General features: G+C 38.9%; 1 protein-coding gene and 1 long non-coding RNA gene across 4 annotated transcripts in view; one reads left to right on the top strand and one right to left on the bottom strand.

Moving 5' to 3' along the window:
* Positions 1 to 12,380, top strand: part of CYYR1 (cysteine and tyrosine rich 1) — a 183,347-nt gene extending 170,967 nt beyond the window's left edge. The window contains exons 6-7 of the mRNA XM_081802351.1: positions 2,877 to 2,978; positions 11,115 to 12,380. Coding sequence (XP_081658477.1) covers positions 2,877 to 2,978; positions 11,115 to 11,223 — 211 coding nt within the window. The 3' untranslated portion in view covers positions 11,224 to 12,380. The remainder of the gene's footprint in view (positions 1 to 2,876; positions 2,979 to 11,114) is intronic.
* The window catches only part of LOC115942859 (uncharacterized), a 230,713-nt gene that overhangs the window by 79,763 nt on the left and 130,786 nt on the right, over positions 1 to 20,164 (bottom strand). The window lies entirely within an intron of this gene.

Here is a 20,164-nt window from a genome sequence, read left to right as displayed (position 1 = left end):
TTAGCCACGTCTCACTGCTTGATACTTCATGCTGAAAATATTCAAAATCTACTCACAATTTGCTCAGTCTAATTCATCTAAGAATCCCTCATACCAAACAAAATTGATTTCAGCTTAAGGGTTTCTTTTATGTATGTGGAAGAGCCCTAAAATTCTTCCTCTGTCTATATTCTGTAAGGGTATTTATGTGTTAATCTGCTCTAAATCTGATATTTAAGAAAAATCATCAGAATATACAGGTTTGCTAAAAATGACCCAAACCACTCGAAGGAGAAACAGTAGCCAAGAGGGTGGAGGTGGAAATGGCAAACATGTTGCTGGTTTTCAGAAATATCAAGACCATCTGCTATGTCAACAACATTTCTGCCACAGTCAAAACCAGTTGAAACGAGCTGGTTGAGAATAAAGGCTCTGCAGGATGGCAGCCGTTGAGATGAGAGAAGGTGGCCCCAACATGGCAAAGCTTGTTTTGGAAGAGGTTTGACAATTAAGGGAGAGAGCCAGTGGGGAGCTGCAGGCCACAATAAGGTCCATGTTTGCAAACAAACATAAATCATAGCACGGATGAGGGCTGCTTTGTCCTGGACATGTCTCAAGAACGTATTAATCACACATATGGCATTTATAGAAGTGAGCCACTAAATTACTCACAGGAACTCCATGTCCACACCTTGACTAGAAATGTTATGGGGCATCAATAAATTTGATTCTCTATTCTTCTTCTCGTAGCTGTCCTGAGAGAGCATAAGAAAGCAATAAAAGGAAGCTGGGCATGGTGGGGTGGAGGTATATCTTAAGACTATTCTGGCCAGTGGTACATTAGCCTACATGAAGAAGTAGGGGGTCAGATGACTAGAGGAAGTGGAGAGTGCTCTCCCAGGAAAACACTCCCCTAAGCTATGTTTATTGAGAAAACAAGTAATTCTTGTCACCATTTATGTCTTCCTGGCCCCAAATATCCATCTACTTGCCACCAAAAGCTCATGATGTGGGTTAATCTAATGGTCTCTTAAAGAATGTTATCATCATTTCAAGGCAAGCAGAATATAATTTGATAAAAAGTATAATAAAGGCCTGCATTAAATCAAATGTATCCTTAAGGACTGATAATTAGAGTGGAAAAGATGGTTTCAACCCTGTAGACTGCTAGAATTGGTATGACCTTGCCACTTAGAGGTCTGATCTTTTACATTATAATAGTAGTTACCTTTAGCCTTTTTTTTATAGCTTTTTTAGCCTATTTATAATAGTAGTTATTTAGTAGTTATAAATAGTAGCCTATTTATAATAGTAGTTACCTTTCAAACTTCTATAAATATAATAATTAAGAATATGTTGTAAAACCTGTGTGTGTGTGTGCACTCATGCGTGCACCTCTGGCTTTAAATCCAATTATTGACCAGTACTGTTCTGTTGTACTGTACTATGGCAATAGTTTTTCAAGAAAATAAGCAAGTGATAAACTATTTTAGCGTATATTGGATACTTTCCTAAAAAGTAAAATGACTTCTTCTATGTAAAGACAGAATAGTCCACCCTCAAAATTTGACTTTATTTATATAGGGAATTCTCAGAATCACTGCAGTAGCTGGTTTCCAAGAGAGTTCCCTTGAGTAATCCATAAGATCACCTGTATCACACTGTAGTCCAAATGTGAATCTTGCAGAGATTTTTTTTCATGGCAGTTCACAAATACACCATTTCCTTTTTAGGCAGACATGTCACTAACAAAGCATTCACGGTCAACATTTATGAGGTGACTATCAAGGCTAAATTCTGTTTCTCCATACTAAAGATATATGTAAAGACAGTTTAAAAAAAACAACTACTCAGATTTATTTAGTACAGCTATAAATCTTTCTCCTGCAAGGCTAATTCTGCTAGTCTCTTCAAGTCTCTGCTGTAAGCACAGTGCTCACTATGCTATAGGATGAATTTAGCCTGCAGGTAGGCTGCTACTGAGAGACATCACAGTCTAGTGGATAGAGCGAATATAATCCACTCCCCCATTCTGCTCTGAGGTCCCAGGTGACCTTGACCAAGTCATCTGGCCTTTTCTTTCCATTTCAGAGTTTCTTTCTACAACAATGGAAAAACATGGATGTCTTTTTGCCTTTGTAGGGATCATTCTAATATCACCTTAATTTCTTCCTATTTTTGTACATTCTCTTTATTATTGTTTTTCTATTTACTATCCCTTATGATGTGACCATCCGACATTTCTGGGGAACCGTGTGATTACAGCAGAGAGTCAGAGGAAATATTTCTTTGGGCAGGAAAATAACTTAGAATGATAAGGGAACTGTAAAGGCCTACAATTCTCTTTAATTTCTCATTCTTCACTGAAAATTTATCCACCATGAACTGTATTTTCTTATTTTTTAAGATTTATTTTATTTATTTGAGAGGGAGAGAGAGAGAAAGAAAGAGTGTGCACAAGCAGGGGGAGGGGGTGAGAGAGAATCTCAAGCAGACTCCCCACTGACCTCGGAGCCTGACATGGGTCTTGATCCCACCACCCTGAGATCATGACCTGAGCCAAAATCAAGAGTCGGATGCTTAACTGACTGAGCCACCCAGGCGCCCCTGAACTGTATTTTCTTAATTGCCTTATTTCTTTCATATCTGCTCCATGTCCCTTCCCCAGCCTTTTTTTTTTATGTAGTCCACATTGGTTCTTAACATTCCAAACTTCCTAAATAAAGGAAAGGGCCCCATATTACTGAGTTCTAATACATGGCAGATACTTCATTCATCCAGCAATCATGTAATCAATAACAAAGTGGAAGGACTGTCAGATAAAAACAGCACAATGTTGGGAGAGAGTTTCAAAGAGATGAATTTTGACTCAACATAAATTTTTTCTTCCCATACAGACTTGTCTGGATGGGAGACATGCAGGAGGAGACCGTTGCACTACTAAAAGGAAGAAAAAGAAGGGAATTCTGGTCACCACGAGCTGTGTGTATCTACCCCAGGTATATAGTCTGGGTAGCAGAATCACTGGGCTGTTCAGTGAGTTGTCAGAATGGGTCTGATAGAAGCAAGAGGTAGTACCAATGGGCCCAGTTCAGTTATTGGGAAGGAGATTTGATGGAGGAATCAAGGTGGCAGGTATGATATGAAGTCAGATTTTAGGGTTTCAGAACATTATCCCATCCTTAGCAGCCCCCTACCATCCTTAGCAGCCCCCTACCAGCCCCCTGCCAGTAGAGAGGCACCACCAGCCCCAACATACCTGGGCTGTGGTAGTGTTCTAGTTTTAGAAAGAACCTAGGCAGTATTACTATGCAGACTATTGAGGGGAAAAAAAGAAAAAAAAATAGCCCTTGACATCCAGAAGGTGGCCTTGCACAAACGGCTAGGACATGTTATTCTCCTATTGGATATAAACAATCTCAGGAATACCAACATCAGACAAGGTTACTCAGAGACCATAATAAAGTAAGACAAACAAGTCCACTTCATAATTTTGTCTAAGCACAGATAAAACCAAGGGCACCATATCACCCCTAAAATACCAAACACTCTATCTCTTGGCACAAATGGGTGACTGCTACTTCTTTCCTAGTCTGCCCTCTCTACAGATAAGATTTATTGATCCCCAATCGTTGCCCCCGCTTTCTGAGAGCATCCAATGTAAAGTGAACTCCTGCTTTCTTAGACCCTCCCTCATATCACTGACCAAAGGCCAAATCCTGTAAGTGGGTCTTTCTAACACCCTCTATTGAGATACCCCATGGTTCCCCACAGTGTGTGTTCTCCCTCACCAATGCAAGTAATAAACCCAACTTATTCAACTACGGGTATGTTCCTGGTGGTCTTTGCCTGGAAGGCATGGACACTACAAGGTTCGATTCAAGACAGAAGCCCAGTTCTAAGGAATGGGCCAACATATAGTGGATGAGCACTTACTAAAACTGCAACAAGTTAGGAGCTACACAGCAGTCAAGGCTTGCCCCAGGGCCCAGGGTCTTGGAACTAGTTCTTACCACAACCTAAATCCAAACCACACCAGACAGTAGGGCTGATATCACAGTTTCAGCTGAAAGTGGACTCTTTAAGGTGACAGGTAACACTTGAGCTTGCAGTAGGGAATTAGGGAAAGAAGCAGCAATGAGAAGGAAGAACCAATTAGTGAGCTGAGCTGTTTTTATAATACTGTTAAAGCCCTGAAATATTATAAACCAAGGGCCTTTGTGATCAGAATTGTCAAATCTGTCAATCACTCAGAGACATGTTATTAAATAAAACTAAAAATAATAATATAGTTGTTAGAATATAGGAAAAACTTAAGGAAGTGTAGCTATGAGGCCATTTATACCACAAATTTTTTTATTTAGTTTATTCTCTCTCTCTCTTTCTCATACACACACACACACACACACACCTTATCAATATATTTTTGTTTTCCTTTTTCCAAGCTTTTTATACTTGTTCCCAAGGCTATATGTCCTAACTTGTTTTATTCTTTGCTTAAAGCAGTGGTTCTCAACTTGGACTACACATTAAAATTCCCTGGGGAGCATTAAAAAAAAAAAAAAAAGTCCAGTGTCCAGGACATACTCCAGACCAGTTGAATTAGAATCTCTGCAGTAAGACTCTGATATCATGTTTGGTTTTTGTCTTCTTCCTTATGGGCAGGGGACTCCAATGTCCAACCAAGATGGAGACCCACCAGGCTTAGAGTTTCTTCCTTAGCTTTGACAAGAATCTCATTGTTTCACTGGTGAGTTCTTTTCCAAATAACAGGCCACACCTTCAGGCTATGTTCCTCTAGTTCTTAACCTGCCTACAGATCCCACCTCGGGGGTTTTAATCTGAGAGTTCCAGGGTAGGCTCGGTCCCCTGTATTAATTGATTCTAAGGAATAATGGAAGTTTGAATAAAGAAGTTAAAGAATAATGGAAGCTCTTCCACCAGGTTCTCAGGGGTAATATTTAAAATCATTAAGAACAATTTGACACCAACCAATCAATATATGCAATGGCAGCTGTGCTGGGTTGGAGGGTGGGGGGTCAGAGAGTTGGTCACCTGTGCTGTCAAATCTGAGTTGCTGGATGAGGGAAAAGCCCTGAGAATCCCTAAGAAGGGGTCTGGGAAGCCAGGGCAGTGAAGGGGCGCTTGGGGGAGATGAAAGAGTGACCATGAATCAGTAAAGAAGCATTTTAATGTCTAACAACTGAAGCCAGCTTTTCTGCAAATACCACCAGAGGATCAGCCCTGCACAAGCCTGTGGTGAGGGCAGCACCTACCATTCTTATGTGGCAATTCTGTATTTGCATATGTGCTATTTGGGAACACATTTCATGCGCTCAACAAATGCCTGATAAATTAAAGAATGAATGAACTGGGTCTAATGTAGAGAGCCCTTTTAGTCTTTCTCACAGTCTGTGAAACTAATTTCCTTTTCGAAACCACAGCTACCATTTGATTGTCTTTAGGATTATAAAGACTGTGAAGAGTTTCACAGTGGCATTTTTTTCAGTATTAAGTATATTGTGCTCTTAGCATGGTGTTAGATATTACAAAGAACAGAAGAAAGTATGAACTGAGATTTCTGAGTTCTAGGAGCTATGGACATCTATGGCTCCAGGTTAGACCCTGGTGCCGTTTCATCTCATGGTGCTACCAGGCCCTATAGAATCAGCACCCAGAGGAAGCATCTCCAATGACGGGTCCCATGGCTGGCTATTGGGGAGGGTCATTTTGGCACATGAAGAGTTTTCCATTACCCTATTCCTCATAAATAACTTCCTAGTCATAGGCACAAGAGATGAAATTTCCCAAACGATATTTTCCTTGATGTATATTATTGTAAGGGATGCCTCTTGGCCCAATTACTTAAAATTACAGTGGAAACTAAGGTCAAAACATTTAACTGCCCTGGGCCACCTGGGTGGCTCAGTCGGTTAAGCGTCTGCCTTCGGCTCAGGTCATGATCTCAGGGTCCTGGGATCGAGCCCCCCACATTGGGATCTCCACTCAGTGGGAGTCTGCTTCTCTGTGTGTGTGTCTCTCAAATAAATAAATAAAATCTTTTTAAAAACCACATTTAACTGCCCTAAATCCAGCATGTCACTGATTCACATTAGTTTTCACATCTACTTCTTGAAGAAAATTAAACCACAAACTGCCAGTAGGCAATAAAGCAGAAAGTAAAACTGTATTTGATTCCCTAGAGAGAGCCCATAGTGGAAAATGAGCAAACATTTTAGCATTTTGAAAGTCTTAAAGTGGTTTATTGATTCCAAAAATGTCCCGATTTTAAGGAATCTAGACAAATAAATTTCTTTATATTTTTAAATATATGTGTATATATTTGATTTGGTTTAAATATTTTATATCCCTACAATGATTCAGTATGATACATGCATCTAATCAGTCTTTAGGATTAATAATGATTATGCTTGTTATCATGCAATATCCACATAAAGGTGTTCTCATGGGCATACAGTGCCAGAAACAAGTGTGTCCCTTGACTAGGACTCTAAGGACTACCTTCTTGGTCTTTCTTTAAGTGGTCCCTCCATAAATAAAGTAGCTATCTTAACTTCTGGTACAATACACCATCTGAGCCCTGTTACTTTAATGCCAATCTGGCTATGGGTTTTCGCCTCTCTTTCTCTTAGAATGTTTCTTTGCTACAGTGACATAAATAATTTCCACAATTAGTTAATATTTCATACAGATCCATGAAGATAAGTACTGGTGTGCCCTATTAACGATCAAAATAAATTATTCTATTTTCTGTTGCGCAGGAAAAACCTATTTTCATGTTGGTGTCAAAAAACAGATTGAATGGCCATAATTTAATCATATCACTACAGAGTATTATAGTATGCAGCTCTTATTATTCAGGGACTTAATTTGATGGTTGGTATTCTTTACATTAAATGTCTGCATAATATTAGGTTTTACTCTAGTTATTTGAATACATACCCAAACATTCTATTAAGGTCCACCTTCTGAAAATAAGCTGTGAGTTTAAATCCTTTTAATGTATTCCCTATTTGGTATCTCTTTGCTTTTGATTTTTATGAACACGTGTTTCTATAGAGATGGCTGGATGAATCTGCAGCTGGAATAATGCATAAGCCAAAAAATATGCTGGGAACTCTTAGGAAGAGATGAAGCTTTGAAGGAAAGGCTCAGCTAGCACCAAATTAGGTGAAGTTGAGAAACACTAACTCACAGAAGAACTGGCTCCATGCAGAAGAAGAAAAACATGTGGAGGATGGGAGTAAACTCAAGGATGGGAGTAAAGGATGGGAGTAAACTCAACCTGAGGCTTGGCCAGCCCCATTGTCGAAGGGGTCTGAATTGAGGAACTGGGGTGGACTGAGGTGCTGGGAGTTGTCTGCAATGCCAGTTGTCAACTTGTCACGTGAGACAAAGGGATTTGCAGTTGGAGGCAAACACACAGAGCACACACCCAGCAACCTGGGGCCTGGGTTAGAAGGAAATGGCAATAGTAACCTCCCCAGTCCACTAGCTGAGACACTGCAACCCACACCTACCCGAACCCACAACTGGATCACACAGGAAGGGCAGTCACTGATGGGGTTGCACTGAGATGCTCTTGTCTAGCCCATAAGGTTCCATTCGCCTCTGGGCACTGGAACATTAAGAATGGCCTCAGGAGTATTTTCAGACCCTCTTGGCTACTGGCTACTGACTGAAGGAACAGTCAAAAGATATGTGTGAGAAATAAGTTAGAAAGGAAAAAGGAAAGGATGGTAACAGGAGTAATGCAAGTTCTAGGACTTACTGATTTGGGGTACCGTTAGTAAATCAGACCAGTTCTAGAGCATATCTGCACTCCATCAAGACCAATTTCCAAACGCAAATTAGCCTTCAATAAAATTAAACTAGATTCAAAATGAATCGGATTTAAGAAGACAAATTTTTTTAATTAAAAAATTTGAATGATAAAACCAGATGCAACACCATTGCACCTCACTGCTCACAGATACATGAACTCATTAATTTATTTATTGAGTAAACATTTGTTGCGAAAATAACATATGGTAGGCATTGTTCTAAGTACCAATGGACAAGACATGCAGAATTACTCTATTGGGGTGGAGGCCACAGAATTAGCAAGAAAAATACAAAATGATTCCAGTTACTGATTGTCATGGGAGGATAATAAAGCAGGGCCATATAATAGAGATTGTGGAGGGAAAGTGAAGTGACTCCTTTAAACAGAGTGATCAGGAAAGGCCTTTCCCGGAAGGGGTAGTTTCTGACTGAGACCTGAATGGTGGGAACGGGCTAACAGGGGAACAGAGTTCCAAGCAGAGAGCTAAGTAGCATCTGCTACTAGGGCTCAAGCACGTCTGGGCATGTTTGATGAACCGGGCTTTCAGGTCCAAGAGATCTTAGTTTCTTTTTTTTTTTTTTAACGGTTTTTTTTTTTTTTTAAGATTTTATTTATTTGACACAGAGAGAGAAAGCACAAGTAGGCAGAGTGGCAAGCAGAGAGAGAGGGAGAAGCAAGCTCTCCACTGAGCAGGGAGCCAGACGTGGGGCTCGATGCCAGGACCCAGGGATCATGACCTGAGCCGAAGGCAGCCACTTAACCAACTGAGCCACCCAGGTGCCCCCAAGATCTTAGTTTCTGATTTAAATTGCCCATAGACCTTGGTGTTTAGCTGAAAGAGAAGGGAGTAATGACCCAGAAAAAAAAGACAGAAGCACTGAGGAAGGCTAGTCAAGTGTCTTATCCAGCCTGCATCCAGAGACCACCATCTGAGATGAATGAAAAGAGCTGCTACAGGCCAAAGATGGAGGAATGAGTTGTTTTCACAAGGGGCTCATGAGACACAAGAGAACAATGCTGTAGGTGTCAGGAATTAGTTGACAGTTAGGTAGTCAGGGCCAGGGTCCCCAGCAAGAAAATATGGAGTCAGGACAGCTGAAATAAAACAGCACTAACATTCTGCTTTGCAGCCTTTGCAGAAATGACTTCTGCAACATGTCCTAAAATAAGGCAATTAACCACATCATTTGTCAATATCACAGGCAAGGGACAGTTAAGACATAAGCCCCCAGATGTCAGCAAAAGAAAAAAAAAGACCATCAGCACAGTGACATTAACCTAATAGGTGCACAGATATGTGACCAAAGCCCTGATTGGCACAACTCAGCACACCCTGATTGCTTAAGATAGTTCTGCAAAAGAACTCATAAAAACCCCTAAACTTAGAAACTCCGAGGGCAACCCTCTCAGGCCCCCATCCCCCTCCTGGAGCTTTATATATTTTTGCTCAATAAACTTTGCTTTGCTGTGTCTGGTCTACCTCTTCATTCTTCGAAGTGGCGTGACCAAGAACTGCAGGCACTTAAGGCAGAGAAATCCTGCAACACAGGGGACAAAGCACATTCCAGAGCACAGGAGGGGCATACCCCTATTTCTTTAGGAAGCCCACTGTGTTTCAGGCTCATTGTGGACAAAGGGGAAAAAGACACCATTTTGACACTTTGAGGGTTGCAGAAAGTGCAGGTAGCAGCATGTTCATTGGGGGGCACCACTATTGAGATGGTGGGAATTGCAAATCTCCAGGAACCCAGGGAAAGGGGAGGCTCCTCAAATGACTAGGGTGGAAGAACATGAAAAGAATGCTCATAAACATATATTTGATACCCTGCTCCTAGAAGGTTTGGGGGTCTACAAGAAAAACAGGGATTTAAGTTAGCAAAGAATAAGCTATGTTACGGTATTTTCTAGCCACAAAACCTCCTAGGACTTCACCCTCTTCTCTGAATCTTCCTTTCACATTTTTGTCCCCCTGAGGGTACAGTTTTCCCTGCTGCCCTCCCTTGGAATGGCTTTGATAACATTGGGTCTGGAGGTAGGGTAGGTGACCTCACTGTTCTTTGTTGCCCCTTTCAGACAATTTTCATTCCCTTTTCCTTAACCTCCCTCTCTGCTCATAACAACAATCATCAGTGTTATGGGCTTAATCGTGTCCCCCCAAATTCGTACATTGAAATTCTAACCCCCGGTAGCTCAGAATGTAACTATATTTGGAGATAGGGTCTGTACAGAGTTAATGAAGGTTAAATGAAGTAATTGAGGTGGGTCCTAATCCAATATGACTGGTGTCCTTATAAGAAGAGCAAATTGGACACAGACATGCACAGAGGAATGACCACATGAAAACAAAGGAAAAAGCCACCCACAAGCCAAGCAGAGAGGCTTCGGAAGAAACCAATTCTGCTGACACTTTGATCTCAGATGTCTAGATATATGCTGTTTAAGTCATTCAGCCTGTGGTATTTGGTATGCAGCCCTAGATGACTAATACAATCAGATACCCATCTTCCCTGCTGCTATTATCTGCAGCCCTCTTCGAAGATTTTAGTACTCGGTTTAGTCCCGTTCTCTCCTATACAACCTCTGTCATAATCCTGGGTGATTTCTACAACTATGTGCATGGCCTCTCCAACAGTTGGCCTCTCAGTTCTTTGTTCCTCACTCTGGCCCAGCCACCCACACCCACAGTCATATCACAGATCAAAACTCTTGAGCTGTGAGCTACTCTGCCCTTACAGAGGCTGAGAAGTGTGTGAGCCTCCCAAGTCCCCAGCCAATCACTCCCGGCCTCAGGCAATCTCCTGCGATCACTATACAGGTATGTGGTAAACTACAGTGCACCGTTCACAACCTCACTTCAACAGTGACTTTTTCCCCATCCCCATCTCCCATTGTTGCAGCTCCCTTTCTCTAGATATCTAAATCCAGATTTTTATCCCATTGGAAACTGCATATCATTGAACCTTCCAAAATAAGCATTTGTTGAATAAATGAATGGATTAATGAATTTTCTTTAGTACCTTCCTACTTCCCCTTAAACCTTCCTTTCTCCCAAAACTGGTAAGATTAGGATGGGGCTCTTTGTATTTCCTGATATACAAAAGACAAAGAAACTAATCTCTAATTTAAATCAGAGTCTGAAACACAACCTAAGAGCTAGGAAACCCTTGACAGCACACACACACACACACACACACACACACAGATACACCTCTTCTCACTCTCCACATCATGCTTATCAAGAAGGCATGGCACCTTTGTTTTTAGGGTTCTGTATTTTTTTTTTTTTTAGATATCGTTCATCACAGCTGTTGACGAAAACATGCATTTGTCTTCAAGGACAGTGTGAAGCAACTGCTAATATTCTGCAAAGGGTCTTCCATGTGCTTTTCAAGGATTAGCTGTGACAGTATATTTTGGAAAAAAAAATCCACTCAATGTGGATAGGGAAAAGTTCAATAGTCTAGAGAAAATGTCACAATCTGCTCAGATGTCCTATTGTTACTTATTATCTTCCAAAATGTATAACTTCCTCTTGTCTAAAGCTTTTAATATATGTATCTTCAAACTCTCCTGCTCAACTAATTCCACTGAGCCATGAAATTGCAACTCTCGGCAAGACCATCAGACTTCACAAAGACTGCAGCTTCCCTGCCAAAACCAACACTCTCATTCTTCTACTTGCTGTTGACCAGAAGATTTCACCCACATGTCCACTTAAAACTCTGTCTCTTTACCTCCCCTCATCTTACCCCCCACTTCTTCCCAATTACAGACTTGCCTCATTCTCATTGCTCCATTCTGTTAACTATTTTACTTTTAATTATTTAAAGTCTAGATAATATATGCCTTGTGAAAAGAGTATGTTCCAAAAATATCAAAAAACATCATTGTATATCATTGTTCAGCCTACTGAGATTTTTTTTTAAAGAATTGAATGTGTGTTCTTGTCTCAGAGCTATATCCATGTATCGCTAAAATTACACATGGATTTATGGCTGTTATTAGCAGTTTGTTCATCCTTTACAATACTTACTATTGTATATTATGGTCAACCACTTAGGTGTTTGTTTCCCCAACTGTTTAGTTTAGAACTTATTGTTTAATAGGTTCTTCAAGGGCAAGTACCAGGTCTTATTCATATTTATATCCCCAGAATCTTGCCAAGAGACAAGTGCCTAGAATAAGTTGAATAACGATTTGTGGAGTGGAAAAAGATGACAGGAAGTCATTTAATTTTGTGTGTATGTTTATGCAAAAAATAAACTGGCTGTTGAGTTCTACCCTCAAGAAAATAAATAAATAGGATAAAATTCTATTTCAGGAATTTTTGAAAGAGACCTATAACCAAAAATATGTCATTGCAGAAGTAGAGAAGCAATCACATTGCAAAACTGCAATGCCACCAAGAATAGAACAAGAAATCTCAACTTGCCAAAGGAACACAATGTGTAAATCATATCTGAATCACTATTCTCGAGGTCAAAACATTTCTCTTCTAGTTTATTCTCTCTTTCCCTCTCTCTCTCTATATGTGTGTGTGTATGTGTGTGTTTATTACATATATTCTTCACACATACACATATGTGCATGTATATTACATATATTCTTCACACATACACACATGTGCATGCATATACACTCTCCTAATTTCAAGCCCACCCTTCATGTCAGTCATAAAATTTTACCCAACTATCTCAAGTCACTTTGGGAAGAAAAATAATTGATTACATTAGTCAAGCAACTGACTATTTTATTTCATTTTTTAAAGATTTATTTATTTTAGGGAGAGAGAGTGTGTGCAAGCAGGGGTTGGGGCAGAGGGACTGGGAGAGAAACAGACTCCCTGCTGAGCATGGAGCCCAACGCTGGCTCTATCCCAGAACCTTGAGATCATGACCTGAGCCAAAATCGAGGTGGACACTTAACCAACTGAGCCACCCAGGTGCCCTGCAACTGAATATTTTAAAAGCCAACTGAATCTAGTCAATTAGTTAAGAAGTAGTTACCAATTATAATGAATTGTTTAGATGAATTTGGTCATTTGGTCATTACTTTATTTTTATGTAGTTTATCTGGGAAGAGTTTTATTCACCCCTCCCCCCAATCATAACTGATTCTTCCCTGTGGATTAGTGCTCTTTTACCAGCCACCATCTGAGAGAACTGAGAACTGACAATGCAAACTTTATAGTGACTTATGTAGGAAAAAGATTTGTTGAATAAAGACACAATCTCCTACATGCAAAAAAAAAAATAGTAATAATTGAAATGAAGTTTGTTCTCTCCAATTTTGATGGTCAAGGCATGCACATAAGTCCACAAGGAGCTTCCATTAGTAATCATCACAGATTGAGACATCCTGGTAAGAAATGCAAAAATCTAAGGTGAAGCTGCCCCAAATGTAACATTATGGGTGAAGAATGTTTAGAGTCTTTATTTTGAACATGAACATATATACTCTGGTATAAGGTCTGCATGGAAAATTAAATCTTTAAATTGTCCAAAACCAGTAAAGAAATCAGATACAATGAATGGAATTTGGGAAAAGAAATAAAGTAAAATATTTTTATATTTTATAATGTATTGTTCAGAGGGTCCTTTTCATTGTTTCCAAAATGCAATTTAAATTTATATATACTAGAGTTTAAAATGAATGGAGGTTACCTTAACTAAAAATGACATAACTTGTTCAATTTATATATAGTGATTTAGAGTAAAGAAATCTTTATGAATATTACTATTTTAAGAGACAAGATATATTTTTAAAATGTAGCCCAAGAAATAAGATATGATTTGACATTTTACTACTAAATGAGATAGACTGTTTATGGGAAATATCTGTGGAGATGACCCAGTTAAATATATTCTCCTATAAAGCCCAGCTATATATCCTAGTATGACACACTCTAAGAAGTCCATATATATTTAACAAAAAATAAGCATGATCAATGCCAAATTTACTTTATCCAGAAGCAACTCAGTATAAAATTATTCATATCTTAGGAAAGGGTCACTTCAGGCCAGTCAGAACTTATGTAAAAGCAGATTTTTTAGGCAGAAGTCCAGAGGGTTTGGAATACACATTCTAAAAAGAAAATTCTATTCTCCAGACTTAAGAAGGTTGTGAGTCAGGTCACGCACTGACTTTCCCTATTCCCAAAGAAGCATTGGCATCCATTTTGGGTCAACAAGTAAGACGTCCATCTTGAATGTATTTGTCTTTTATAGTCTACTCAGTGAAACTGGAGCTGGGGGAAGTGCCACCTCCAGGCTTGTTCTTTTCCCCAACATCTCGTGTTAGAATAAATCACTGAGACAGTGGAAAATTAGCAAGAACGTTTTTCTCTTGGCGTTTGGCTTCTTCATATGATTATGGCTGGTTCCATTGCTTTTGAACTGATATTCTTGCTTCTCTATTTCCTAAGAGGTGAATATATTCAATGCATTCATTTTGTGAGAAACCTTCCCTCCCCCAGAACAATTTTCTCTGCTGGCAACCTTCCTGGAAGCTGGAGAATTCACAAGAAGTAGGTTTTCTTAGTAGCCTAATCACAGCCTGGAAAGAAGTATGCTAATGTTTTCACCATGCTTCATCTACTTCACACATTATACAGATTGATTTTAGTAGGAAAATCACTCCAAAACTGGAGCTGGAAATGGAATTAGGAAAACAAATAGGCTTTTTCTTCACTCTTTAATATCTTCATTGATATGACCCCCCAAAAAGGGAAGTGTAGGAGAAACACTAAATTCTACCTTCATGTATACCAGACACCCTTGATTTGAAACATTCATCCTTTGGAATTTTTATTAATAGTTAATAACATTATAGTTTGCATTTATGTAGTACATTGTATTATTCCAATCAATTGTTTCAGTTTATTCTCACAACAACGTACTGAAGAGACTAAGTCAAATATTTCTATTTCTATTTATAAATCAGAAGCTTAAATCTCCCAAGTTCACTCAAGTTCTCACTAAAATAAAACTTGAATCTGGAGCCATGGTTCCTGAAATGTCTATTCTATATCACCAAGATCATTGTTATTTGGACAAATATTAACCTGTCATCTCCAGAGAAAACAAGAGACAATGCAGTTGCTGTGCACACAAAGCATTTTGAAAATATACATGTTCATATATTTACTCATATTTCTTCTATGAGACTTTTAACTAAGGTCTTGGACATTCATTTTTTCCAATATGACATAAAATCAACCATCAAGCCATACATATAATAAGCATACTTTTTTGAGGATTACATAAGGCTTTATGAAAATATTATTATACACACTTATAGACATCTTTTAAAATATATAACATATATTCAAGAGAAGAAATTCAGATAATTTATTACATTAAGTCTTAATCATAGTACTAACAGTAAAATTTGAAGTAGAAGGAAGGAAGAGAGGGAGAAAGGGAGGATAGAGGGGGGAGGAAGGAAGAGAGGAAAGGAGGGAGGGAGGGAGAGAGGGAGGGAGGGATAGCCTACCTAAGCCTATGGAACCCACTAGGCTTTTTCCAACATCCTAAACTTAGAGAAAGTTGAACTCTTAATTCAACACAGTCTGGAAGTGATGGGTTGAAGAGCCTATCCACTAAATGTATTAGACTGGGAATAGCAAAAAATACAGTTGTGCAAATAATTTATTTTTACCTCACAGAAAAAATCCAGAAGGAGATGGTCCAGGGCTGGTGTACTTGTGTAAATATTATTAAGGAACAAGGCTCCTTCTATATGTCAGCTCTGCTATCTTTAGTGTGTGGCTCTTGTTCTCAGGGTCACAAAGTGGCTTCCCAGCCTACTAGTATCATTTGCTCATTCCAGGTAGGAAGAAAGAGGGGGAAGAGAAAGCAAACAGGTTCTCCTAGTGGGACTTCTGTATCTCATCAGTCCTCACTCTCAATGGCCATTTCTAGCTGCAAGGGAAACTGGTTATCCAAATAGTCCCCTCTGAGGCCTTTATAGTACAGAAAGGCAATGGAAGTAGGTATGGCTGAATGAATCAACCCATAGCATCTCCCACAGAATGTTAGACTGCAAGGTCTTTCTAGAAGAGGAAAGATTGAAACAAGTCCTCAAAAATAAGTCTAGAATATAGTGAGAGAAGGTAAATGAAGACAGAAGCACACAATGAAAATTCTACAGGGTGAGTGTTGTTTTTCTCTTTGACATTGTAAAACCTTATAAATTAAAATAGACCCAAGTAATATTCAAAGTCAGGAAATCTCCAGCAAGCCCATATGAGTACATATTATGTTCTTGATAAATATTTACTGAGCAACTGAATGGTCATAGTCTTGTTTCTTCTTTTGCAAATATCAATTACTTATTTAAGTTTTTGTTATGTTGTTCATGTTTGAAAGTGAATTCCTTGAGTTCAGCTCTTTATGGTGAAAGGTAAAAGCTTGATAGCATGCTTTCAATACTGATCACTAGAATTAAATCTAAAACCTACTCTTACATAAGCCATTAGTGTTAGCATTTGAAGTCTAGAGAGAAACACAATATTCCTTTGTTTTACTCCTTGATGAAACATTTCTAGAAAATAGATGGTCACATTGCTTGCATCACTCCTCACTTTACTTTTAAATTCCTTTAAAATAAATGAAGCAGTAACTTTATAATATATCAAGTAAAAAAGTAATGTTGAACTTTTGCAATGCACTCAACAAAACAGCATTTTTTGCGGGAGGGACCTCACCCAACTGATCTCACTTGAGCTGTAGAAAATGAAGGTAGACAGTATAAAGTACTAGACAGAGATTCACTCTTTTTCACAGGAAAAGAAACTTACAGGCTTGGGCTCAAGTAATAATCTAAACAAGATGGAAATTTTTCTTGCTAAAAAATAAGAAAGAGAAATTGTGAGTACATAATATGATTTAGTTCTCAAGAAAACAACACCAACTACATAATGTTTTCCATTTTAGGAAACTATTGTCTTAGAAGGTAGATTCTGAATGCTGAACAGGGCTATGTAATGATTCAATTCCATGCAATCTGCATCTATTGCATTCCCACTTTATGGGTAGAAATTGTTGCAGGCCCAGGGGAAACAAACATGAAACTGCATGACCTCTGCCTTTACATTATTTATAATTTTGTGAGGAAGGAAGGCAGGTATAAAAAACAAACAAACTGCAGAATGCTGTAAGGGCTTTCATGGAGGCATCAAAAAGATAAATATAAATTAATATGCCTTGAGGACAAGGGAAAGGGTCATAAAAAAGTTGATAGCCCCAACAATCTGGATCCCTGGCATTCTAGCTTTTGCATAGTTCCCTCCCACACTGACTGATGGCTAGCCTTCGTGACCAACAGACTACTGAGGAAGTGACAGCGTGTGGGGTCCAAGACTATATCATAAAAGATATTTCCATTTCTGCCTTTCTCTCTCTTGAATCACTTACTCTGGAGGAAGTCAACTTCTGTGTTGTAAGAATACTCAAGCAGCCCTAAGGAGTAGTCTACAAGCTCAGTAACTAAGGCCCCCCACCAAAAGCCAACACCAATTTGTTAACCATGTAAGCAAGCAATCCTCAAAGCAGAACCTCCAGCTCCAAGCCTTCAAATTGAGTACATCTTGGCTAAAATTGCATAAGAGACCCCAAGTTAGAGTTACTCAGCTAAGCCAATTCCAAATTCTTGAACTATGTGTGAGATAGATGTTTATCATCATTTTATGTCATTAATTTAGGGGTTAATCTGTTATGAAGCAATAGATAACTAACACAGGTCTTAATGGATCAACTGGAAAGAGCTAGATAGAGGAGTGGTAAAATTCATTTCAAGAATAGGAAAGAGAGTGGTGCCTGGGTAGCTCAGTTGGTTAAGCATCTGCCTTGGGCTCAGGTCATGATCCCAGGGTCCTGGGATTGAGCCCCTCACCAGGCTCCCTGCTCAGCAGTGAGCCTTCTTCTCCCTCTGCCCCTCTCCCCGCTTGTGCACTCTCTCTCTCACACAAATAAATAAATAAAATCTTTTAAAAATAAGAAACAGAACACGCAAAGGCACAGAGATGCAAAACAACACGATATACTTAGGAAATGATGAGAGACTCAAAATGCGATAGTAGGGGTATGTGGAGTGGCAGGTTAGAAGATGAGGCTACGAAAGAAAGAGGATTTGTTGAGACTATGAATACCAAGATGAAGAGCTAGAGTTTTATCACTGTAGGCACTGGGAGGTATTGAAACTTCTGAGTAGTAGCAGTCATCATCATCATCAGCAGCAGCAGCAGCAGTACATGTAGGGGGCTGACTATATGCCAGGCACTCTTTTAAGCATTTCCTACAAATTCATTTAATCCTCATCACAATCCCATAAAATAGGCACTTCTATTATCCCCATCTTACAGAGTAGGGAACCAAAGAACAGGAAAAGAGGGATGGAAGTTGAGGATGTTTGCAAGGTAGTGATTATCAAAATAGATGAGGAACAAAAATGGCATTAGAGATGGACAGGAGGTACTAATGAGAAATGAGAGCACTGGTACCTATCCATTGCAAGTCACAGTGAGGCTGGGGTAAACGTATGGAGCAAGTGAACTAAAATGGAGGAGGTTGTAGTTTCATAAAGGAATCCAAAGAAAAGAGGGAGATTACCACTGCAAAGAAGAGAGAAAACTATGAAAGAGCAAATTCAGGGAGATATAGAAGATTAAGCCCAAGGCACAATGGAAGGGAAAGGAATCTCATAAATGGAAGGAAGAATAGAAGGATATTTAAAGAAGGGAGGAAGGAAAGTTTAAAAGAGTACCAGGACAGGGTTGCCTGGGTGGCTCAGTTAGTTAAGCATCTGACTCTTTATTTCAGCATAGGTCATGATCTCAGGGTCATGAGATGGAGCCCAGTGTCAGGCTCCGTGCTGGGCATGGAGCCTGCTTAAGATTCTCTTCCTCTCCCTCTGTGCCTCCCACCCCATTTTCTCTCTCTCTAAAACAAAACCAAAAACAAACAAAAAAACTTGTAAGATGCAACAAAAGCAGACCTATGATGGAAGTTTATAGTGACAACCTACATTTAAAAAGAAGAAAGATCTCAAAAGCCTAATTTCACATGTTAAGGAACCAGAAAAAGAAGAATAAGCTAAGCTCAAAATTATCTAAAGAAAACAAATAATGCATATTAGAGTATAAAGAAATCAAATGAGAATAGACAAAAACCAACAAAACTAAGAATTGGATTTTTGAAAATATAAAATTGGCAAACCATTAGCTACACTAAGAAAAAGAGAGAAGACTTAAATAAATGAGACCAAAAATGAAAGAGGAGACATTACAACAGATGCCTCAGAAATAAAAAGGAACACGAGACTATTACGAATAATTATATGCCAACAAAATGGATAACCTAGTAGAAATGGATATATTCCTAGAAACATAGAACCTACCAAAACAGAAGTAAGAAAAAATAGAAAGCATGAACAGACCAATAACAAATAAGGAGACTGAATCAGTAATCAAAAACCTCTCAACAAAGAAAAACCCAGGATCAGATATCTTTACCAGTGAATTATACCAAAGAATACCAATCATTCTTAAATGCTTCCAAAAAAGAGAAGAAGGAACACTTCCAAATTTGTTTTATGAAGCCATCATCACCCTGTTACCAAAGCCAAAGAAACCACAAGAAAATGACAGGCCAACATCCCTAATGAAAATAGATGCAAAAATCTTCAATAAAATACTATCAAATCAAACTCAACATTTCATTAACAGGATAATACACCATGACCAAGTGGGATATATCCCTAGGATGCAAGGATGGTTCAACATATGCAAATCAGTCAATGCGATACACCACATTAACAAAATGAAAGATAAAAACCACATGATCATCCCAGTAGATGCAGAAAAAGCATTTGACCACATTTAACATCCATTCATGATTAAATCTCTCAACAAAATAGGTACAGATGGAACTTTACTCAACACAATAAAAGCCACATATCAAAAGCCCACAGCTAATATAATCAAGGGAGAAAAACTGAAAGCTTTTTCTCTAACATTTGGTACAAGATAAGGATGCCCATTCTCATCATTTCTATTCAACATAATTTTGGAAGTTCTAGCCAGAGCAATTAGACAAGAAAAAGAAATAAAAGTTATTCATGTCAAGAAAAGAAGTAAAATTGAAGACATCCAAATGGCCAACAGACACATGAAAAAGTGCTCAATATCGCTCAGCATCAGGGAAATCCAAATCAAAACCTCAATGAGATACCACCTCACACCAATCAGAATGGCTAGAATTTACAAGTCAGGAAACGACAGATGTTGGCGGGGATGCGGAGAAAGGGGAACCCTCCTACACTGTTGGTGGGAATGCAAGC

The sequence above is a fragment of the Leptonychotes weddellii genome, chromosome 1 (assembly GCF_054177405.1).
Source record: "Leptonychotes weddellii isolate Sample4059 chromosome 1, ASM5417740v2, whole genome shotgun sequence".
NCBI lineage: Eukaryota > Metazoa > Chordata > Mammalia > Carnivora > Phocidae > Leptonychotes > Leptonychotes weddellii.
The sequence above is the reverse complement of the archived record's forward strand: the minus strand, read 5'-3'. Positions and strand labels throughout refer to the sequence as shown.